Consider the following 25,087-nt stretch of genomic DNA (forward strand, 5'->3'; position numbering starts at 1 on the left):
ACCTGCCATCCCACTGCTGCAGCCAGGTGGCCCTGAGCGAGGGAGTGAGCCAACCTCAACTGTTGCTACAACCGTTTTTCAGATGAGCCCTCATTGTTACAGCCTTTATGTAAATTAGAACATAAAAGTGACGTTGTCTATAGGAATCTCCTTATTTCAACTGCCAACCAAAAACAAAACAGTGGAGCAACAATATTCTATTTATTTTGTCTTTTTTTTTGTTTCATTATTGCAAGTGATCACAAACAAAATGCTAACAAACCAGGGGAAACAGAAGACAACAAAATTGCTCTGACTCCTTTAATATAAATAACAGGAAAACAGATCGGGGGCTTGAAACCAGAGGGCTTACACCCCTTTGGTTCTAAGCGCTTGAGATATAAAAATGGGTTCTGACCCACATAAGATAAACACATCACAGGTAGTGAGGACTGGTGTTGAGCATGTGGTTAGACACGTCTATTAACCCTTCTAAACTCTAACTAAACTTATCACTTGTCACGTTCAGTCCCTTCCATGTTCCGTGTTTTCCCTGTCTTGTGTTTTGTTCTGTTCCAAAGTTTCGTTTTGTCCTCACATTGATTGCTTAGACCTGTCCCTCGTTTCTAGTTTTGTGAATTTCATGTATTTAAACCCTGCCTTGGTCATGGCTGTTCATTGTTTGTTTGTTTGTTTGACTGTTTGTTTCATTTTGAATTAATGTTTGAATGTTTGATGGTTGTTTCTTTGTACTCCGTGTCTTTGTGTTTTGCTAGTCCTGAGTGTTCCCTTACCTTAGTTATAGCCTGCTTCCCTAGTTGCCTTCTTGTGTTTTTGTTTTGTAATGTATCCCAGTACTCTTCTTGTTGGCTCTATCACCCTGGACTGCCTAAACGACTCTGATTTTGGATTTGCCCCTATTAAATCTCGCTCCTCTCAGCACATGTGTCGGCCTCCTTACCGTGCAACATTACATCACTTCACTAAAGGCCTTCACCAAAAGCATGTAGTGTGGTTGAGAATATTTGGCAGGTTCTATGGATATTACATTCCATTGTGATTAAAATGCACAGCAAGACTTGACCTGCTGTTTTCTCTGTAATTAACTGACAGTGTGTAATTCTATCTAACTGTAAACACACAATATATTATTTATGAACATTCCTTTTGCATTTGTCAAATGCAAAGGTTTAATTGTTTAGTGATGTTGTGCTTATGAATGTGAAATCTCAAAAAAAAAAAAAAAAAGAAGCATTGACTACAAACTCCTGCAAACACTTTCTTATAGGTTTAACTTTGATATATGTAATTCTATATGACCCAGTATAACTAAAACTACCCTGGGGGAACTTTCCACCAGAGGGCAGTAGCAGAAAGGTTGAAGAGACATGAAGAGAAGACGGAACCTGATAAAACAATAACTATTTATTCATTATCTTACCTATCCAGTAAATAATTACAAATTCTAACAGTATACAAAATAATTTTGTAGGCTACATAGACATTTGATTTATATCACATGGAATAATATTTGTTCTGAAGACATTTATTTAAAGATTGTGTGTATGAATTAATCAACTGGAGGTTTTCTTACAAAGCTAAAGTGTACTTTAGGTATAAACATGAAAATGATCTATTTTTGCTGCATTGTTTTTTAGTGTATTTTTAAGATAAACATACATATGAACACTGCCTGCTGATGCTTCCAAAACTCTATTATATTCCACTCTGTGTTTTTGAAAAATTACAATTTACTCACATGTTCATTTGAAGATACCATAAAACCCTTCTAATTCTGCAACTATGCTTTTGAAACTCCACATTTTTTTTCTAATTCAGACAAGTTGACCCTATCTGGCCTAGAACATCTTCTTCATATCCCATTCAAGCTAACTGTGGTAACATTTCATTGCTGTTGTGCATGGAATCCCTTCACATCCATCATAGTGTCATTCTGCCCACTTTTACCTTATGGCTCAACACTGAGTGCATCAATATCTTGCTAGCGATTGACCTGGACCACACATCCATATAAGTTCTCCTTTTTAAATTGCACATCAGCTATATGGTAGAAGCTATAGCACTCTTACTACAACAGAGTGCCAGCATTTTCTCCTGTATCTACTTGCACCAGGTTCTGTTGGAGTCCCCTCTAATGCAGGGTTTTTTTTCATCATAATTACCACCATATGTGCATGGCTATTTGTATATATTGTAACATTCCAGTCTGACTCCAAGTAATCTGAGAGCACTTGGCATGTTGGTAATGGTATGTGGGTAATATGATCTGGATAGGAGCTCTGGGTTTCTATATGCTCACCTCTTTCAGATTCTGTCAAGTTCTTATTACTGACATAAACTGTAGCAATCCCTCCTTAATAAAATTGAGCTGTGTTAACACTACAGTTCTCGGTTTGCTGTTATGGCTTAAACACCAGCACAGAGTTGACTGTCTAAAGCTGTAAAAGTTGAATTACCCCTGAAACCTGAGCCACATTAACTTAACAATCAATATGTTTTGAGGTTTTTGAGTTTTTATTGTAAAACAGTTAAAGTATAGAATTTTTAATCTACTTTTTAATGTAGCTTGGACTCCAGTGCACATTGTGCAATTTAGAGACCGCCCATTTAGAAGTGTTTAAAGTAGTAAAGAACTTCCTGAAAGTGAAAACAGGATAGATCACGTTCAACTCAGCAACTGTACAGTAAGTGCATTCATGGTAATATGTGCTTGACTTCATATTGTGTTGTTTGCTGTCTGCATGTCACTGAGCTGTAGAGAATATATAATGATTATAATATTTTCTTAAACTGAAGCAGGCCAGATTTAAAAGAAAACTATCCTATGCTGTAGTGCTGCACAAGACTTGTTAGTATTATCTTTGCTTTCCCACAAGATAGATTGTGTAAACATAGAGACATGCAGTTATGCATAATGTACTCCTGTGCATGTAAATATAGAAAATAGGGTTGTAATGCAGGGTTACTTATCTATTGTACAAATATGAATCTCATGTGTGAGTGAGTATGTATGTAAATAGATCAAAAATATAATAACAGAATAAAATTTGTGTGCATGCATGCAGGGTTGGCTTGTAACGGAATGTTGAATGAACTCAGAAAACAGCATTTTTAATTAAACAATTAATAGCAATCTGAATTCAGACCTCTATATGTTATGAAAAGGCAGTATTGAGAATAGTTACTTAAGGGATTACTTTTAAAATACATACTCTGTAATTAAAAACTAAATAATAGATGAAATCCTGTTTTAAAAGTAAAAATGTTTTAAACATTTTCCTTAAATAAAATAACTTAATCACCTTGGCATTTCATTTTGCCCAGTAGAGGGCAATTTACCACTAAATTACCACTCAGCACATGCAACCATGACAGTCTGTTGCCTCAGTTTCACATTGAGCAGTTAATGAATGCCAGCTGTCCCAGCTGGCTGTAGAATCTCGGACTGAAATCATTTAATATTAATTCCAATTTAAAGAAACTGCAAACCAAAGGCACCTTCCATACGATGTTAACTACTAAAGGAACAAATAAAGCTTTCTTATAGTAATTAGGGAAGCATACTCCAATATTAGTTTCCCTTAATTACTATATTCGTTCATGGTTTGTCCCTGCAAAGGTAAGTAAGTTACTGGAGGCAGAAATAATTCTTCCTCGTATTCGTTCATCAATAGTGAATAGCTATCTAACGCAGGAGACATGGGTGTACCACTATGAAAACGGGAGATTAATGGGAGAAATGATCAATCCCACAACACAGCGAGAGAAAGGGTTAAAAGGGTTGGCGGGTCTCCCTCGAAAATCGAGTGTTGGCGGGTATATTTTAAGTCTATGACGATGACTGCCATGTATTTAGCCTATAATCAGGTCCAGTACATACCTTTAAATTCAGCCCAAAATGTTACATAAACTTTCTGACCTTTTGAACACACTGTCCCTGCAGCTAGCAACAGATTGCTGACTAGCCACATTTTATGACTGGCAGTATTTTTGTGGTTTGGAAAGCAGGGGTGTCAGTTATACTTAATTTGCACAATTGTTTATCTTGTTTTGCAGATGAAATGTATTACTTTCCTACTAAATAGCCACCTCATTTGTGATAGTAATTTGTTATTGCAATACATTTCCAAATTAGTATTGGTCAGAGGTATTCAAATCACAGTCCTCATGGACCAGATCTTACAGATTTTCCAGCCTACCTTTACCTAGGAGTCAAGTGTGGACACAAAGTGGCCAACCAGTTACATTAATTATGTAATCAGCTAAAAGGGATTACAAAATCCAGGACCCCATTTGGATTTGAGATCCATATTTGAATACCACTGGCATAAGATATGCTCCACAGCTAACATTATGAAGTCTGTGATGCGTTTCTCTACAAACTTCCACAGTCCTTAATCTTATTTTCCTATGTGTGCAAGTATGTTATTGTGCAGCCCATTGTCATACTCATTGTGGTGACTCATGTTTTTCTCATATTAAAAGGTTTTTGATTCCATACTCATGGGAGTTGTTCCATCTTGTGGCATGCTGGGCAGGGTAGCAGCAGTTATTTAACAAAAGGTTACTTCTTTTCAAAGTGTGAATCATTAAGCATCAGGGCAATACATTTGTACCACAGATATGTTAATAATATGAAAAAATGATTAAGGAACTCTTTTTTTTTTTTTTTTTTGCCACAGAAGTGTCACAATATGTGAACACAAGAAAGGAAAATTCTACACTATATTGCCAAATTATTTGCTCATCTGCCTTCGCACATATATGAACTTGAGTGACATCCCATTATTAATCCATTAGGTTTAATATGATGTCAGCCAACCCTTTGCAGCTATAACAGCTTAATCTCTTCTAGGAAGGCTTTCCACAAGGTTTAGGAGTGTGTTTATAGAAGTTTTTGTCCATTATTCCAGAAACACATTTGTGAGGTCATACACTGATGTTGGACGAGAAGGCCTGGCTCACAGTCTGCGCTCTAATTTATATCATAGATGTTCTATCATGTTGAGGTCAAAACTCTGTGCAGGCCAGTCAAGTTTTTCCACACCAATCTTGCTCATCCATGTCTTTATGGACCTTGCTTTGTGCATTAGTGCGCAGTCATATTGGAACAGGAAGGGGCCATCCCCAAACTGTTCCCACAAAGTTGGGAGCATGCAATTGTCCAAAATCTCAAGACTTGTTTGGCTTCTAATTAACAGTTCCTTTCAATGGAACTAAGGGGCCCAGCCCAACTCCTGAAAAACAATCCCACACCATAATCTCCCCTCCACCAAACTTTACACTTGACACAGTGCAATCAGACAAATACTGTTCTCCTGGCAACTGCTAAACACAGACTTGTCCATTGGATTGTCAGATGGAGAAGTGTGATTTGTCACTCTAGTGAACACATCTTTTCACTGCTCTAGAGTCCAGTGGCAGCATGCTTTACACCACTGCATTGGGAATTCACTGAGCTCCTGAGAGTGACACATTCTTTCACAAATGTTTGCAGAAGCAGTCTGCATGCCTAGGTGCTTGGTTTTATACACCTGTGGCCATGGAAGTGATTGGAACACCTGAATTCAATGATTTGTATGGGTGAGTGAATACATTTGGCAATATAGTGTATGTGTCTATTGTGTAGTCTAATTGAAACTACAATTGTAATTGCTGGTTATAGTGCCAGTGTTACACTGGCAGGGGTGATATGGAGTGTGTAAGGAGGGGTAGCACCTCTTCTTGGGGGAGCATGCTGTGCCTGCCATGTCCTTTTTATGACAGCTTGTTCACCTTTGGTCCCTACCTGGTGCTATGGCTCTAAGCAGCTATATGGTTCCAAGAAGCTACAGCACATTCAGTGGCCACATCTTTGTAAACCATCCCAGCAGATGCACTAAACTGGGTAAGGGTAGCACTAGGTCTCCTACCATAGGTGAGGTAGGGGACTTGTCTACCTTAGTGTGTGAAGTTTGGCTCTCACTGAATGAGCAGAGGAGACCCAACTTAGATGTCCTGGTCATCCAATGCAGCAGGAGAGGTCTCCAGCTGTAATGGTTGTCCATGTCACTGGATCAAGGTCTCTTCTGCCAAGAGAGTGGAATTACCTCTGTTCAGTAGTGGTTCCATTTACAACTCTATCAGTCACAGGTTTCTGTTTGATCTCAGTCCAATCTCAACTCATCAAGCCCTATGGCAATTGGGCCATGACAAAGCAACAGGTGATTACCACTGACAATTGTAGTCAAAAACATAGGTGATCTTTGGACAAGTGGTTACTCATGTCTGTACCTGGGCAGCAGAGTTGTCCAGCACTATCCAATACCACTGGGCAGCCATTTTTTAGGTCAGTACTGCCCATGCTCACGTGAGGGATGGTGTTAGAAAAGACAACCCAAATATTGCTTGTTTCATCACATCTGGCCAACTCCCTAGTGATCAACACAAGTCACAACAAACAAACCAAAGAAAATTAATCTGTAGAGCCTAGATTTTCCACATATCGCTAAAGACAGGGTAACAAGACCTGTAAGATGAACAATAATAATAGTCGCTGAACTTTGTCGTTACCTCATTGACATCACTGTACATCACTGTAGTGAGACCAGACTTGCAGATGAGGGTTCATTACAGGAAGCAATGAGTGAATACATGTTCAGCAAAATGCAAGACCCAGTTCAAGTCCAACGCTTTCAAGATGTAATTGATGAAAAGCTCTCAATTAATTTACTGTTAGCTAGAACAGTGGATGCAGCTTAAAGTAGTCGTCATGTAGACTGCAACAACTGTAGACTGAAAATTCAAGTGCAATAAAACTGGCTTGACAAAGGACAAAAACAAGGCCTATACAGATTGGAAGAATGATCTGTCATGTCTCAAAGAAAGACAAGTTTAAACAGCAGGTGGAACATTATGAAGATCAGCAGATTGGAAACTATAGGGATATCTGCTGTCCAAGTCTGAAGGAGGGAGTGTACAACAGGTACTGCTGAACACCTGATTGGACACTTCACTGTTTGACCTTTGCCCCCTGAACACAGATGAAGGGCCTCCATACAGTCATCCAAGAAGCCCACTTTTCTGATAACTGTGCACACCTGACACACAAAGCAAATGATTTACAGCAAGTCATACTAAACAAATTCTCAGATGCCGCTCTGTTCTTTGGCCTGACTGTCAAACTTAACAAGACTGAAGTACTTGACCAGCCCATGCCAAACAACAATCCCATAGAATCCCGTGTGGATTTGAGACCTGGACCCTATACTGACAACACATCACACTTACACAGTTTTGAAGACCAATAACTAATGGAAAACCATGAGCACTTTCAAAGAACAACTATTACAACAATGGACTTCCATTTCTCCCATTGAACTAGACTTTGTGCTTCCAGACTGGGGAGGCAGAGCCACCTCCATGTCCACAGATGACCTCCAAAACATTGTGTCTTCTTCTAAACCAAAGAACTACCAGTATATACTGGGGGATCTCAGTACTGAAGCTGGAGCTGTATCTTCATAGAAAGATTAATTCTACCATTCCCATCAAAATCTTTGCCAAGTGAAACTTTAGATCTGAAACAGAAAGTGAAACCTTAAATTAAATATTGGCATTGTTCTAAAGAACAATCGGCATTATTCTTAAGAACAATTGGCATTGTTCTTAAGAATCCTGGATCTTTAAGCATGCTGCTAACACCTGTTGTTTTCACCAGGAATCTTGAGCTTGTGTAAAGTCTCCAGTCAACCAAAGTTCTTGATTAGAGAGTATACAAATAAACTACCTGTATCTCTTCAAAGGTCTTTGAGTCCAAAGGACCCAAATGACTACTTAAAATATAAATGCTAGCTAATCTTAATAATGTTTGTATTTCTTCAGGTTGTTTTTGAATAACTAGGTAAGAAGTAAGAAGCTAAACAGGCACAGAGAAACTGACAGAGTGTAAGACCTTTCAGATTCATGGGCCTCTTCAATAATATCAAGGTAAGAATTTTAGTCATGTGTTTTATATTCACATATATATATATTTATGATAAATGTATTCATTTAAAATGTATATGAATGGTTTTGTACTGTAACAAGGTAGGTCATGGACATTAGTCCAAATAACTTTGAATATAATTTAATAGTGCTCTATTATAAATTCCATGGTATTTTGTTCACTGTGTGCTGTGTTTCACTGTGTGAAACTAACTTCTTTAGTTTCACATATGGTGGAGAATGTTTAACCACATGGATTTTCTTATCTTAATATCCTTTCCTACTTTTCTGTTACATGGTCTTTCCTTTAGCTGGATATGTTCATTTATAAGTGTTCTTTTGTGTATCAGTTTTTTGTGCTGTGCCATGGAATGCTGCAGCTTGCTCAGCTGTTGGTGTCTGGCTATCTGAAGGGCTCCATATCCACCATAGAGAAAAGATATGGCCTCTCCAGTCAGATGTCTGGATTGCTGTCCTCATTTAATGAGGTATTTCAGGAAGTGCATGCCCTCATTTCAGTTACTGTTGCATAATTTGGAATTTGGAAATGTCTGGTCTGTGCTAGAATTATTCAGCTCAGAAGAAGTCTAGTTAATTCTAGATAATTCCTGTCTGAATATGACTAATACTGTGTGAATGGTCACATATCTGCTGTTATTATATTATTGTAGCTATGACAGTGGATGTTAATAGACTTATGAGTATGTGATAAAGTATGCTGAAATGAGTTGAATCTGATATTATAGCCTTATTATATAATGTAATGGTAGCAGGTAATCATAGAAATGTATTTTTAAAATGAAAAAGACCCAACTACCGACAGCTGTATGGACCGTGACATTCTAGAATTACATCTATGTTAAAAAGAGAAGCATATGTCTTTACTTAGTGGAAAAAAGCATTTTTCTGTGCTTGTAGGTGGGAAACACAGTTCTCATTGTGTTTGTGAGCTATTTTGGGAGTCGAGTGCACCGACCCAGGTGCATTGGTATAGGAGCAATAATAGCAAGTATGGCTGCATTCCTCATAGCACTGCCTCACTTTTTCAGTGGAGAATATGAATACACAGATGACCAAAACAGTGAGTGATATCTCTACTTAAAATACCTTAATGTTTCATTCTTATAATGAAAGCATATACTGTGTGCACATGTTTCTTTGTGAACAATGTATATTAAAATATGTTTTTATTATGTTCTTGCTTTTCTAACTAAAATTAACCATCTCTGGCTGGATGTAATGTCTATGACTGCAGGCACCAAAGTGAATGTCTCTGGTCTTTGCCAACCAGTAAGCACTGTCCAGGCTCAATTGTTCAATAAAACTTGTTCAAAAGAGGACAGTCATGCCCACCATGCAGTGTATCCTGTACTCCTCCTTGGCCAGCTGCTGTTGGGCATTGGTGGTGTTCCAATACAACCCTTTGGAATTTCATATGTAGATGATTATGCATATAAGAAGAATTCACCATTCTATCTTGGTAAGAGCATTCAAATTCACTGCCATTTGTCTCCATTACAGTATTATTCCCCTTGTAAATATCACCACTGTGCATTCCCTACAGGAATACTCTTTTCAATAACTGTGATTGGACCAGCACTTGGTTACCTGATGGCTTCATTCATGCTTCGTTTATATGTGGACTTCAACTTAGACTCTTCTGGTATGGGACAGATCTTGGATCAATATGAGCTTATGTTACATATCCTAACACACAACAAAGAAATGTTGTATAAGCATACACATTGATGGTATTTCAGATGGCATGTTATTTCAACATGAGTGAGGGTACCAAAAAACAAAAACAACTATTTGTTGACAAGTCTTTGGACAAGATTCAAGAGTCTTTAAAATACTGCATTGGCACATTGGTCATGAAGCAAAAAGAGAAGGGAAGGCATGTCCACATATGCATATATGTTTTTTTGTGTGTGTGTATATGCATGTGTTTGTATGAGCACAAGTGGAAGACATTTGTTATTTTTTAATACAACCCACATACTGCTCCAGCATCTAATAAGAATGGAAATAGATCAGAGTCACAGAAATGATATATGATATATGAAAATGATATATGACCACATATCAGGTTTATTACAAAGCAGTTATGTATCACTGTGCATTGAATTTGCATGTATATATATTTCTGCTCGTCTTCATACAAAAGCTAACCTGATTTTTTTTATTTTTTATTACAATCTAATAATATAGATAGTATCAACCTGACAAAAGATGATCCCCGATGGGTTGGGGCTTGGTGGATGGGCTTCCTTTTAGCTGGTACTCTGCTCTTCCTTACGTCCTTGCCATACCTGTTTTTCCCCAGAAAAATGCAAACAGAGGTACATCCAGATATTCACTGGCTATTTTTTTTAATTCTATGTCACCCATTATGTGTATAGCAACTGATATAAATCTACTCAGAACTACTTATCACTGTTAGTGGCTCCTAAGTAGTGCAGCAGAAAAGCATTTGCCATGACTCCTATTGGATGATTGTGAGCTTGAGCCCCAATGATGCCACAGTAATCTGTAGCTGGGAGCAACCTGAGAGACCAAAATTGTCTGTGCACTCAGGGAGGGAGGGCATATTTTGACCCCCAGTGTTACTCTGCCCCCTCATGTTGCATGAGCTACAGCTTGAAGAGATGTGGTGATTGGCTACATGTGCACTGGAGAAAGCATGTGATAGCCCTTACCCTTCCTGGTTGGCAGCTGTTATGTGGCATGGGAGATTACCTGAGGGATAGGAATTCACTATGTCCAAACTGGGAAGAAAAACTGGAGAAAAATCTATCCAAAAATTATTTTTACAAAGAGGTTACTGTTAATGCAGTCGAGTGCATCACTGTCCATGAAATTGAGCCCAGCTTTGTTTGGAGAAATTAGATGCAGAATAAAATATTGTTGGCAGTTCTGAGTTCTGACACCACATGTGGTTGAAGCTGAAGTAGTAGCTGGTACCCATTTGAGTAGTGAAAGCATAGAGGGAAATAATCCAAAGGTGTCCAAACATTTGCTAGGATTCTCATTCTGCTTGCCAGCTCTTGCTCAACAGGACAGATAACTGAATTACTAAAGAAGTAAAAGAGGGAGAAAGAGAAACAGAAAGGGAGAGAGTTGGAGAGAGTCATAGTGTGCATGCATGCATCTGTGCATACACCACATCGGTGTTACACAACATTTTGCCACTGTGTTCAATTAGTGCTCTCAAAACCCACTTAAAATGACTCTTTCACAACTTTGATACATAAATTAAAACCAGATGGAAATCATGCAGTCTGAAATCCATTTAGCTACATAAATGATACAAAAATATTGCACAATATAGTGTGTATAGAAATGGCTGGAAAATCTGTTGTTTATATGGCAACATTCATTTGATCTTTTTGAAGATTTTAGTACTGTAGTTATTTGACTTTTGAAGCCTTTTATCTATTACTATTTTTAATATTTTAATGAACTATTAGTATTTTTAGCTTAGCCTTTAGTTGTGGGACTTCACAAACAGAAGGTGGTAAAGGAAATAAAGTGAATGTAGGTCAGGGAAGCACCAAGCTGACAGTCTAGTTAAGGAAACATGATAGTCAGGTGAAAGTGATACCAGACTGCCAGTGCACCAACCATAAAATACTCAAAGATTAGCTATGTATACCATCGAAACTAAAAGTATTTCCTCTGTGATTTCTATCATTCTACCATCTGTTTCATTTCAACAGTATTTAACTTTTTTTTTTTCCTGCAGGAAACCACAGAGGCCCCTGTGAAACCCACATCAGAGAAGTTTATAAAAAAGAATGACATGAGCTCAAATCAGATGCATGAACTTTCACTCAGCCAGTTCCTTAAAAGTGGGTTTGACCATTAAGTTAAGGTTTCAACTACAACTACATTATGTTTCAACCACACAGTGCATTTAGATTTTTTTAATAACAGATTTAAATGTCTATTTGCTCAAGATTAAAAATGTAAACAAAGGACTGACCTATTTTAGCTCACTATTTTAGTTGACTTATGACCACTGTTTTAAAAATATGTTTATTTAAAGAATAATTGTATTGAAGTACAATTATACGTTTGTAATGCGTGGTGGCCCGAGTGCCGCAGGGCGAGGGGCAGGACGCACAGACTCCCGTGACGTGGATGAACATTTATTTACATATAATGACTTCAGCACTCACACGTATTACACACGATAAACATGCACGGGACACGGTTAACAATAAACACAGTCGATAAACAGAAATACGATTAACAATTGATGAAAAGAACATTAACACGTTACATCAACAATGACCAACACTCTGCACACTTCAACACGGGTTTAAGTACATACAAACAAACAAGGTGCAGGTGTGTGCAGGTGTGGCCACAAACAGATCCTCCCACTACACGTGGCTGGTCCAACTACATGACTCGGGGGAGGCGAGCGTTCCGTGACAATGTTGTTGATACTATAATTTGTTTAATCGTTGTTGCATCTTTTTGAAGTTTGAAATGGCTATAACTAAATTAAAACAGCCATCTCTCCTTTGGGGTTTCTCACCCACTATCACAATATCATCCAGGGTGAAACAACCACTTATGAATTCCTTCATTTACTTCCTATGTGTTTTATTGTTGAATTTTGTCTTGAACATCTGTTCCATTCATGAATATTTTAAAAGGAAACAGCAATGCTGTTATTAAAAATCACTCCTATAAATAAATAATAAGCTGAAGCTCAATTAAATGATTTTCTAGAATTATCAGCCTAAATTATCCTCAAATATTATTGTGAGGCGACAATTACCCTGGTGATTTCTGTTCTATAAATTCTCTAAAAAAGAATGTGATCTAGAGGGTGATGCAACGTTCTCCCTCAGGAAGAGGCGAGAGGCAGAATGCATGCGCAGGGAGGCGGTTTATTAAATGAGGGAAACAATCACAGAGGGCAAAATCAACAGAGGCGAGGTAACACATGAGCGAGGCAAATGACAAAGCAAGGATGACGACAATAATAGCAGGCGTAATACTAACATGACGGACAAACCAGACTTACCAAAAAAAAACAACGATGATCTAGAAGACAAAACACGGGGTACAACTAACCAGGACGATTAGGCATTAAACAGACTCAGGTGAACATAGGAACAGGGAAAACCAAAACACGGACCGGAACAAAGGAGCAGACGAGGGGCGCCAAAAATGAAACCAAGGCACAAAGCAGTTTCCCTGTTTCCGGGAAACCACGGAAACAGGGAGGCCAGAAGGGCAGTCATTCCTGACAGATGTTATGCTCTGTTTTCTTCTTGTAGGATTCCCACACATCATGTTGAGAACTCTGAGAAATCCTATCTACCTTCTGGTGGTTCTGGCCCAGGTGAACCTAGCAGCCATGATTGCTGGGATAGCTACATTCATGCCCAAATTCATTGAGAGGCATTTCATGAAACCAGCCACCTTCTCCAACTTGATGATTGGTAAGTTGATGAAGAAAACAGTCTAATGTTAGGTCACACAAAGGAAGTGCATTTGTCTCAGTCATAAACACATAAGCCCACAGTAGCAAACCCACAGTGGGTTACCAGAAGTACTGGGAAAAAAAAAACCTTTTTGAATTTGAAATGGGTTTTAGGACAACTGACCATAAGTCACTTGTTTTGCCATAGCCCAGATATTTAGAGACATGAATTCTGCCTGTAAGGCTCATATCAGGTCAGCTCAAAATGACCCTGTAAAGTGCATGCAAATTCTTAAACATTAACAGATTTTCAAAGAGGAAACTGTTTTGTTGAAGCAAGAGTGATTTGAACTATGCTGTGCAGGTGCTTTTAACCTAACAAAGTATATGTTATAGAACACTTACAGCCAGGTCACATCAGACTGTTGTTAATATGGGTGATATGGTTGTTTTTCACCAAGGTGGTTTAATCATCCCATCAGCCATGCTGGGTATCATGGCAGGAGGCATGGTCTTGCGCAGACTCAGTCTGTCAATTAGAGCCTCTGCAGTCATGTGCATTGTTGCAGTTCTGATGGGCAGCATGTTCGCTTTGCCACTGCTTTTTCTTGGCTGTTCAACGCAGAGGATTGCTGGGATCTACCCTAACAAGTGAGTCACCCTCAGCCTTTATGTGTCAAGAAATTGGCATTTGTGTCCTTAAAGGTGATAACTGGTAAGCAGGTGAAGAAAAGCAAAAATGGGCGTTTTGTTTCATAATAAAAGTATATCTAAAAAAAAGTCCCGTCTCATCCTTCCAATGGATAGTCATATCTTTTTGTCACACTTGAGTCTTCTACCAAATGCCTGGGAGTTTGAGGGTGTGGTGAATTTTTGTGATACCTAGGATTGCACTCTTTTGGAATGTTGTTGAACCTGATCATGATGCTTGCAACTTGGTTGTGTTTCTCAGTGTATTCTTTCCCTACTGGCACCTTGTATCGTGCTACTAGGTGCTGGATTGTGTCAGAGGATTCTTTCTACAGCCTTCATCTTGGGTCTTGTCTATTTTGACATTCTTCCTCAAGACACAAAAGAGACATGAATCAAGACATTTCTCTCTCCTGACACCCAAGTGGTGTACTTAACTTCCACTGGCAGTCCATACAGCTGAGATGGAAGAAAAACAAGGTTGAAGACACCTCTTCACTGATTCACTGAGCACTTAAATTTGCTCTAATAACATTACTTTCTTCTTTGCCACTTAAGTCAGGGCTTTAGACTGATAGTATTCTACTTTATGAGGATATGTTTTTGATAAAAACTGTACAAATTCTGTCATTCTAAACAAAAGAAGATCATGTCCCCTAAATGTTTGAGGCACTCCCTCATCAGGTCATCTTTCGGGGCAATTGCTTGGGTGTATTGGATGTATGGATGGAAGGAACGATGGATGGATGGATGGATGGAAAGATGGATAGATATATTAAAATACATCAATACTCAGATAGGCTGTGGTGTTTAGACAATGCTAAATTGATATTAAATGGTCTAAAGTGTGCCCAGAAAATTACTCCATGACCAGCCCCTGATAAAAGGCAGGATTGATCAATGGTTTCATGTTATTATGCCAAATTCTGAGCCTACCATCTGAATATCCCAGCAAAAATAAAGACTCCAAGACCAGACAACGTTTTTCCAATTTTCTATTGTCCAGTTTTGCTGAGTTTGGTTTAGCCTCAGTTGTCTGTTTTTTTGTTGACAGCACCTTCTGCTGTAGCCCATCTGCTTCGAGGTGTTGTGCAGTCAAAGATGCACTTCTGCATACATCAGTTGTAAGCAATGGTTGAGTTACTGTTGCCTTTCTATCAGCTTGAACATATCTGGCCTTTCTCCTCTGATCTCTGGCATCAACAAGGCATTTTTGCCCAAAGAACTGCAATTCACTGCATACTTTTTTCAGATCATTCTCTGTAAACCCTAGAGATGGTTGTGTGTGAAAATCCCAGTAGATCAGCAGTATCTGAAATGCTCTCACCAGCCTGTTAAGCACCAACAACCAACAACAAAGTCATTTAAATCACCTTTCTTCCTAATTTTGATGCTTGATTTGAACTTCGGCAGGTCATCTTGACCATGTCTACATGCTTTAATGTATTGAGCTGCTGCCATGGCATTTCCTGATTAGATATTTGTGTTAACAAGCAGTTGTGTTAACATACACTTTAACAGGTGAACCTAACAAAGTGGCTGGTGAGTGTATATAATGTTGATGGTGCAACCTGCAAGTTATTTCTACCTGTTGCACCCTGGCCAGTGCATGGAGGAATTTCAGCTGGGATCCACCCTTCACTAATGTTTTGTCCCTTTAAACCCAGAAGAGCTCATCAGCAGTCAGGAATGTCTCTCTGCTGCTCCCTCCAGCTGGATTTAGATCGACAGGTGCTTCAAACATGTAGTTTCTCGGTTCCCCCAGCTCTAATCTGTTCTTCACAGCCAGAGAAAAAAACCTTCCATTTCTACTTGTTCCAGGAGACCTTTGAGGACATTTTTGAGGTTCATTGATGGGAAACCAATGTATCTCAAGATGCATTTGGTTGCCAAGCCGCTGTAGCTAACGTCTACTGAATAAGTTGATGCTCTGCTGCCTTTCTCTTGGCATTCTTCCACTGGTTCAGTATACCCTGACTTTTTTCTTTCATATGCTCCCTGGATGTCATCTTCCCATGGAACTGTCAGTTCAACTATTAAAACACACTCCTCAGTTGGTGACCACAGAACGATGTCAGGTCTCAGTGTCCCAGTTATTTCCATATTTAGTTCTGCACCAGTTGTCCAGTTGTTACAAAATGGACAAGTTGTTTCTGGCATCATTGTGACTTCTCATTCGCCAAGATTCTCATGCTCACTGTGAATTCTCCCAGCTTCCTTAGCACCTGGTCATACTACCTGTAATGATCCCAGACCATGGTAGTCTTGCAACCACACAGGATGTCTTGAAGATTAACCTGGGCTGTTTCACAAAGGCCACAAACCTCTTCTGAGCAGAACCATTATGCCAGAATGGTCAGGCTAAGAAGGATGTCATGCATGGTTCTGATAAAAAAAAAAAAAAAAACCTCAGTCCTGCCTGATGGATCTTCCATAGACTACTCCATCCCATTGGCCTTGAGAGAATGCCTTCCCCCTTTGCCCACTGGACTTGCAGGCTTTGACTAACATACTTTACCAAGAACTTGCCTTCCTCCATTCTTGCCACTACATATATATATATATATATATATATATATATATATATATATATATATACAGCATTAGATTTATTGTTTTGGCAATGGTATAATGATAATTCTTTTTCAGTGTGCTTATTAAAATACAAACTTATTAGAAGCAAATGTTCTGCCTTGGCACTAAGTACATCTTGAGCTCTTCTGGGGAGACTGCCTTGAAGTTTTCTGTAGTAATGTTCTGGTACCATTCCAATCAGGTTCCATTCCATTTAGATTTAAGACAGCTAGGTTCTTGCTAGTGTTCAAGTGTAAGGGGAGGAAACACTAAATACTTGCCATTGTTACCCTTTAGTAGCTGTTTTATCTGTTTTTTTTTCTTTCTTTTTTTTATACTGCGTGCTAAAGCAGTATTTTCTGGTTGTATTTGAATAAAGAGACTGAGACATAATTATATATGGTCATTATACTAAAACAACAACTCTAATGGTGGCTTAGGACGTTTGCACAGTACTATATATATATATATATATATATATATATATATATATATATATATATATACACTTTCTCTTTCGCATATATATATATATATATATATATATATATATATATGCGAAAGAGAAAGTGAAAAAGTGGTACATTCTTTTGTGATGAGGGAGATGAGAGATCAGAATGAAAGGAACTGCCAGAATAAACAAGATAAATATACTACAGCAACTTTACAGCTGAAACCCATCTCTGCTAACAGATACACAAACACTGACAGACAATAAAGAAACAATGTATTATTAATGTAGTGTTTGGTAAAAATGTGCTTTAAGATTAAGCAAGGCAACGGTTCTCTCTGCTAAATTCAAACATAAGAAAAATGACAGCAAATGGAAGAGACTTTAATCTCTCTTTCTCACTTTTTCTTTCTCTCTCTCTCACACACACACACACACACACATACACACCATTTTACTTGGTCTAGCATATGAACTTTATGAAGCTTATTTGTAGCAACATGCCAAATGGGGACTTCACACACAAAAACAATCATATCATATTTCATGTTGTTACTTCTTTCTACTTATTGCAAAATATGTATTATTGTTAGTGGATCTTTAAACCCAACAGTATTTCCCCCCCAAGATCTCAGCAGTGCAGTCTGGATTGCTCCTGCTCCAGTGAGGCATTCAATCCGGTGTGCAGCTCTGATGACATAGAGTTCCGCTCTCCATGTCATGCAGGCTGCAGACAGGGATCCTATGATGAGAAAATGAAAGTTTGGGTAAATATTATTGACTTCCTTTTTATATTTCATTCATTGATCTCATTTTGAATTCACATTAGCCTTACAAATGAATGAAAAATGAAACATACTTCTCTCAGGAAATACGTCCATTTAGAGACACGATAAAATAGATTGGTCATTGTGAGGGGGAGGATCCTCCATGAAGTTGAATAGGACAAGCTGCTACCATAGCTAACATAAATACCTTTCATGTAGTCTCATCATGAAAACTTTGCACACTGCTGTAGGGCTTAAACCATAAATCAGATTCAGTGTGTACCTTTACCCAAGATTATATCTTTTTTGTAAGTTATTACACAAACCCCAGGAGCAAATGTAATAAATGTGAAATGTGTATAGTAGATCTCATTTCAACTTGTCATAGTACAATGGAAAATAGATGTGTCCTCATTGTTGCTACTAAAACCCACTGGTCATTGAACATTAGCACCTTCCCCCACATTCCAAGCACACTTCAGGCATTGTGTCTGACACCTATGGTAGATAACATTGAATTGGCTTTTTCTCCTTCAAAATATGGGTTAATTATTAACTATAAGCTGGATGGAAATCCTGGTAACACAGCCAAATATTCAATAATATTATTAGTTGCCATTTGGCGGAAACTGGATTGTTGACTCAGACTTATTTCAAGTGAATTTCAAAATATAATTAGAACAGTGTTTTTTGTTCATACCACTCTACATAACTGACTTTCAGTGTGTCAGATTAAGCATTAACATTCTTGATGGGTGTTTTGTGTGCCTACTGAGTCTCAGTCTTTGCTAACATTGTGAAAATGTCCTTCCTTCTTCTGCAGAACTACACAGACTGTTCATGTGTGGGGTCCAATAGTCTCCCTGGCTTCACTTTGTCCAGAATATGTGATAATGGCTGCTCTCATCTCATCATCCCTTTCTTGATTTTGTCATCCCTTTCATGTTTGTTGGTCTCCTTCTCCCACACCCCGTCCTTTATGATGATTCTCAGGTACACGTTCAATGCCATGCTTTTGACACATTTTATTTCACAGTCTGTTAGTTAGTAAACATGTTGCAGAAAAACTAATGCAGAAATGAAGAGAAATATGATATCTAAGATATGAATGCTTGAAGGAAACAAAATGGTCTATAGATGGAGTAAGATAATTGAAATGGAAAGATTAATTAGTTGTACAGGTTGTTTGACTCCTCAGACACATTGTATAAATACAAGTTTAAGTTCAAGTTCGGTTTATTCGTCACATACATAGTCATACACAGTATAACTCGCAGTGAAATGGTGGAGAGTGCTCTGTCCAAACTGAGGAAAGGAAACAGGGGTGCATACAGAAAAATGTATATATGCAAGATCATATTCAAAGTCATATATAAAGTCATATTACCAAAATACTCTCATTAAACCCTTGTGCAAAAACCATGGCAAGAAAATGTATGATAAACATTTAATTAATTGGTTGTATTAATTGCATTTTCATATACTAGAAGACCAAGTTTTGCAATTTAATGTAGAAATGGTCCAAAACATGTCCTGGTTCTTTTCCCTCTATCTCTACCTAATTTTACAGAATTACAGAGTATCATTCACAGGTATTGCATGGTGTTATTAGAGAAACCAAAAGGAGTATTACTAAACAGGTATTGCTGGTGTTTGCCCATGGAGCAAGCCTAACGTAATCTAATATTATGTTGTCTCTGGCATGACACAGCTTGCATCTCTGTCCCCACCTCCAGCATACTGCAGTTGTATTACATATCTGAACTCTGTAGGCCTCATTACCATAATGTCAGTCTTTGTTACTGGCAACTTAAGCCATTTCGTTTAGTTGTTCTTTTTCAGGGACAACATACAGTTCCTCCTTCTGCGCACAAAACGGACTGTACTATGTGACTTTTCTATAATAATAATACAAAAAAGGCTATGGAAACCTGTAAAGATAAAGTAAACAGGGAGGTATTCACAAAGTAGTGTTAATAACTTGGAGGTGTTTATGTTAAGATTCTTATCACCACAGTAAAACTGATGTCCAAGGTATAGTGCAGCAGACATGCTATGTAAGAAGTTTAAATTGCGGTGGTTTAGGAAATGAACACAAGCAAACTGCCCCCTCCATCCCCCACCACCACAGTCACGTCATGCATAACGTCTTCCCTGTGCTCAGCATGTCAGTGCAGGCTTCAAACAAGAGATAACAATCTAACCCAAATTCTACACAAAAACAGCAAGAGAGCACATTATTGTTGCACAATCCACACCCACAACTTGTTTTGCTTTGAAGACAAAAGAAATGAAAAACAAGACTCATTTCAAATATTCCAGGTTTTTCGGATGCCATAGGATTACCTTTTAGCTGTAGTGTAATATAAAGAAATGAACTTGGAGAATAAATTATGAAAAGGGTCTCTCAACTAAATGTGACCTTTGCCCATCTTTTCTGTAGCTACAAAATTTCTCTCTATCAAAAAATATTATTATTATTATTATTATTATTAGTAGTAGTAGTAGTAGTAGTAGTAGTAGTTGCATTTGCCTTTCTCATACTCAGGGACGCTTTACAAATATCGTTTTTTTTTACACACTCACACACCTGATGAGAAGCGGCAGCTGATTTGCATACAGCATACTCTTGATCAGAAAATGCAGCCCCCTGGGGGACTGCACTGGGTGCAGGGAAAGGGGAGGAGGTTAAGGGCAGGACAGAGCACCACCCAGCACTGGACATATATAAATATAATAAATAAATATATTATGTTTTAAATGAATATTAATTGTATATTTAATATTATACATATTTTATTTAATATTAAATGTAATTCAATTATATGTATTACATTTTTTACTGCTGTGTCCCCTCTTTCACTTAGGACTGTGGCACCAGAAGACAAATCCTTTGCACTGGGAATCCAGTTTATGCTCTTCAGAGTACTCGGTGAGTGCAGATACTGCAGACTTTTGTCTGTCTTAAAATATAACAGACATAGTTCAAAATAATGTTTTCCCAGTAAATTCAAAGGTTCTTCACACATTCTTTTCCCCCATGCATGTTGTGCTTTGTTCTGCTTTTCTTGCGAGTTTTGTTTGTGACCTTAAAACCTGCTTGGTTAGAGACTTCAAAGAATAACAATCTAAGCATGAGAAACAGAAACAACATGAATATAGGAATTGCATGAAGAATGATATCCATATTTACAAAAAGACATTGACCAAAATTATGGTAACCCTATATTGTAGCTATGTAAGCTATGATGTTACACTTTCACCTGTGTGTTTAGAAGCTGTAACATTGTGACCAAAAAGTATACTATATGATATTATATGATGTAGTAATATTTTATATACTAATATCCTATGGTATTTCTATCTTTTCATTTAGACTTTTAACTATGTCTGTAAATCTAAAAAAACATCCTAAACCATTTTATACAATTATATTGTAAAATAAAAAATTGTTTATAGTGAATCAACATTACAGCTTCCATTTAGCATACTAACCAATTTATTTTAACCAATTTAATACATACTGTTTGTTAGTAAGGTAACTATAACTTATGATGAATGTACTATTTTGCTGAACATTGAGTATGTGCAATTAGCTGACATTTGTTTTACAGCATTTCTGCCAGCCCCTGTGCTGTATGGAAGTGCTATTGATTCCACCTGTATTCTATGGGGGCAAAAGTGCAACAAGAACACCTCATGCCATTACTACAACTTAGATCTGTTTAGACAACGGTAGGACCATCTGCTTCTCCACATTCATAGTGAATCACATGTCTTTGAAAAAAAAGGCCTTGTGAGACTAGGACTAATTTCAGGATGGATTAGAACTAACAATAAGGAAAAGCTAACATTTCTTTCATTTTCAGATTCCTTGGACTTCAGAATTTCTTCATTGTTGGTGGCCTGGCCTTTTTCGTTCTTTCCTTCTTGGTTCTGAAGAGAATGGATTCCATCAGGCAACTGCAAACAGAACAGGGAAGCAATGTGGCCACAGGAAAGAAAGACCAGGAAACAAGTCTCCAAAAGGCAGCTTCTGTTCCGCTCTAGCAATGTGAGGCATGCAGTATTTTGTGCATATATTGAATCTGGGACATCTTCTGTAAGATTGGTATTTTCTGGTTCCTGCGAAAAGGAAAGAGAAGGTTAGTGGCCTGCATTAGCATTGGAATATAATTAGCAATGATTTGCTGTTCGCTATCTAAGTTAGAAGAGCTACTTCCTAGACTGAGATCTGGCATTATGAGACAGAAAGCTAATCTTCAGTGTGAATAATGACTGCTATAAGTCACTCTAATCACGTATATTATATTCTCATCCCTAAAATGTAGAAGCCAACAGTCACATAGTCTTGGAGCACATAATACACATGTTGCATGTGTTGCACACACGTGTGGATTCTTGGAAAAAAAAAAAGTTAATAGAGTTGCAACTTTGAAGGCAATCCACATTCTAAAGTTTAGAATCCATGCTGTTAGTTCCATTTCTAACTCTCTCTAGTGTTCTATTGTACTACTATTAGTCCTCACACTAGTGTATTGGAGGACTACCACTGCAGTGAAAATTACATATGCAGATACCATTAAAAAATCTGCATGCCTTTCAGCTTTGTTAACTCCTATGGGGAATATTTATTCCATGCTATAAATATGACATATGACATAAATATCACTGTATTCAGCAAATGTATGTTTATATTTGTTTGTTGGTTGGATGTTTTTTCCCCATTTAGTTTGAAAAATATAATATAACCTTTTTATTTTATTCATTGGACTACATATTAATGATTCCTTTGATACTTCATATTACCTAACAGTTTCTATATATATATATATATATATATAATATTGTTGGACCGCCTTTAGCTTTGATTATGGCACACATTCGCTGTGGCATCGTTTGGCTTATGCAATGTCACAACATTTATTTCTGTCCAGAGTTGCAATAATTTTTCCACAAGATCTTATATTGATGATGGGAGGTTTGGACCACTGCGCAAAGTCTTCTCCAGCACATCTCAAAGATTCTCAATGGGGTTCAGGTCTGGACTCTGTGGTGGCCAATCCATGTGTGAAAATGATGTCTCATGCTCCCTGAACCACTCATTCACAATTTGAGCCCAATGAATCCTGGCATTGTCATTTTGGAATATGCCCGTGCCATCAGGGAAGAAAAAATCCATTGATGGAATAACCTGGTCGTTCAGTATATTCAGGTAGTCAGCTGACCTCTTTCTTTGGGCACATAACATTGCTGAACCTAGACCTGATCAACTGCAGCACTTGTATGTAGATCACACCACCACAGGTTTGTATGGTAGGCACTAGGCATGATAGGTGCATCACTTCAGTCGCCTCTGTTCTTACTCTGATGCGCCCATCAATCTGGAACTGGGTACATCTGGACTCATCAGACCACATGATCTTCTTCCATTGCTCCAGAGTCCAATCTTTATGTTCCCTAGCAAATTGAAGCAGTTTTTGCTGGTTAGCCTCACTGACAAGTGGTTTTCTTAAGGCTACAGAGCTGTTTAGTCCCAGTCCCTTGAGTTACCTTTGCATTGTGCATGTGGAAATGCCTTTACTTTCACTATGAAACAAATCCCTGAGTTCTACTGGTGTTTTTCTACGATTTGATTTCACCACACGTTTAAGTGATCACCAATCACAATCATTCAAGATTTTTTCCGACCACATTTCTTCCTCGAAGATGATGTTTTCCAACTGTCCTTCCACTTTTTAATAATGTGTTGGACAGTTCTTAACCCAAATTTAGTAGTTTCAGCAATCTCCTTAGATGTTTTCTCTGTTTGATGCATGCCAATAATTTGACCATTCTGAATCAGATTAACATCTTTTCCATGACCACAGGATGTGTCTTTCAACATGGTTGTTTAACAAATGAGAAGCTACTCACTGCATCAGTTAAGGTTAAATAACTTGTTGCCAGCAAGTGTTATGAAACATAATCACACATGCAGTAATTTTCCAATGGCAGGCTCCTATCTATTTGCTTAGTTAAATCCAGGTGGTGACCTTTTTTTTTGGCCAGGCAATGTGTATATTCTAAAATATGGGATTAATGTAGTTGTTTTTTGTTAACTGTTACCAAATGTATAATCACATAAGATTTAGAAATAAGATCTTAAATATTTTCTATTAAAGATTAGGTTTGGTATTTTTCAGCCAATACCTTGTTGTTTCTCATTCATTATGCTTCACATTTGTAATGTATAATCTTAGGACAGCAAAATCTCTCCAAAATATTTAGTATTCAGAAAGTTAATCCTCCTTTAAAACTTCTAAGTGGGAAGACCAATCATTTAGGATTTTCCTATAAATCCAAATAAATCTCCATTTTGAAAATAGGAAACATTTGCAGTACAGCTTTGTGCCTTTTAATGTTCTACTGAGAAAAAATGGGATGCATTTTAGAATCTAAATCTAATATTAAAACCTATATGATTCCAAAAACATTCTGACTGAAAATAAATTAAAAGAAAAGTCTTTATATGTTAGGCATTGTAATGAAAAACACTAAACCCATCATTTAACTGACAGATGTTTCTGAAGCTCATTCTTGGATATGCATACACACACACACATACACACACACACACACACACACACATGTACATATACTTGCCCACACAGACACGCAGGCACACATGTTAGAATCTACCAGAAAATTGACATTAATCCAAAATCACAAAATACTTCATAATTATGAGCAGATTAAGAACATGTCTGACTTGAAGTTGCTGATTGACTTTTTTTATTTAAAACATAAGTGTAATTATAAAAATAATGAATAAAATGAAAGACCTTAAAATAACATGAAAATTGTATTTAATATATTAGATATCTTATGCAATCTCAGCAGAATATGTCTTAGAATGAAGGACATGTCTGTGCCCGCTCTTCTTTACAGTCAGGTTTATCAGTGATTAATCACTAAGATTGATGTTGCCTGCACCATGTGTGGGTTCATAACTGCAGTAGAGGCATTTGCATTATGGTGTTTTGCATCTGCACAAAAAGTATTGGCCTTTTCTTGTTTTTTTCTGGTGAGGACCATGCTTTTCTTATTTTACTGTGCTGGAAAATGCACACACACTCACATACACACACACACACACAAAGAGGCATAAGGCTTCCTGTTATTATTCCAATCTTATTATTCCAGTTTGCTCTTTTC

The 25,087-nt window shown here is 37.6% G+C and overlaps 1 protein-coding gene across 5 annotated transcripts; it reads left to right on the plus strand.

Annotated features, from left to right (window-relative positions):
* Positions 1–2,647: 2,647 nt before the first annotated feature.
* On the plus strand, positions 2,648–22,931 carry slco2b1 (solute carrier organic anion transporter family, member 2B1). 5 transcript variants are annotated; one of them, XR_003411197.2, is made up of 16 exons: positions 2,648–2,684; positions 7,864–7,968; positions 8,316–8,453; positions 8,884–9,046; positions 9,221–9,445; positions 9,530–9,628; positions 10,177–10,307; positions 11,711–11,816; positions 13,263–13,427; positions 13,870–14,059; positions 17,737–17,890; positions 18,714–18,883; positions 20,758–20,822; positions 21,505–21,625; positions 21,760–22,035; positions 22,828–22,931. XR_003411197.2 is itself a non-coding variant. In XM_027018945.2 (15 exons), exons 2-15 carry the CDS (start codon positions 7,945–7,947, stop codon positions 21,938–21,940), a joined length of 1,932 nt encoding a protein of 643 aa, XP_026874746.2. In that variant the 5' UTR covers positions 2,648–2,684; positions 7,864–7,944; the 3' UTR covers positions 21,941–22,294. The 5 variants fall into 5 exon arrangements, 4 of the variants coding, with proteins under 4 accessions (XP_026874746.2, XP_026874772.2, XP_026874762.2 ...); XM_027018945.2 differs by lacking the exon at positions 22,828–22,931 and having other exon boundaries at positions 21,760–22,294; XM_027018971.2 differs by lacking the exon at positions 22,828–22,931 and having other exon boundaries at positions 17,752–17,890; positions 21,760–22,294.
* The last annotated feature ends 2,156 nt before the right edge of the window (positions 22,932–25,087 follow it).

The sequence above is a fragment of the Electrophorus electricus genome, chromosome 6 (assembly GCF_013358815.1).
Source record: "Electrophorus electricus isolate fEleEle1 chromosome 6, fEleEle1.pri, whole genome shotgun sequence".
Taxonomy (NCBI): domain Eukaryota; kingdom Metazoa; phylum Chordata; class Actinopteri; order Gymnotiformes; family Gymnotidae; genus Electrophorus; species Electrophorus electricus.

What these genes read in the sequence shown, in the direction of transcription:
- slco2b1 (XM_027018945.2), top strand. Translation starts at nt 7,945, where the DNA reads ATGGGCCTCTTCAATAATATCAAG. An exon ending in CTTCAACTTAGACTCTTCTG is followed by an intron (nt 9,629 to 10,176) that starts GTATGGGACAGA and finishes CTAATAATATAG; the next exon opens with ATAGTATCAACCTGACAAAA. An exon ending in CCAGAAAAATGCAAACAGAG is followed by an intron (nt 10,308 to 11,710) that starts GTACATCCAGAT and finishes TTTTTCCTGCAG; the next exon opens with GAAACCACAGAGGCCCCTGT.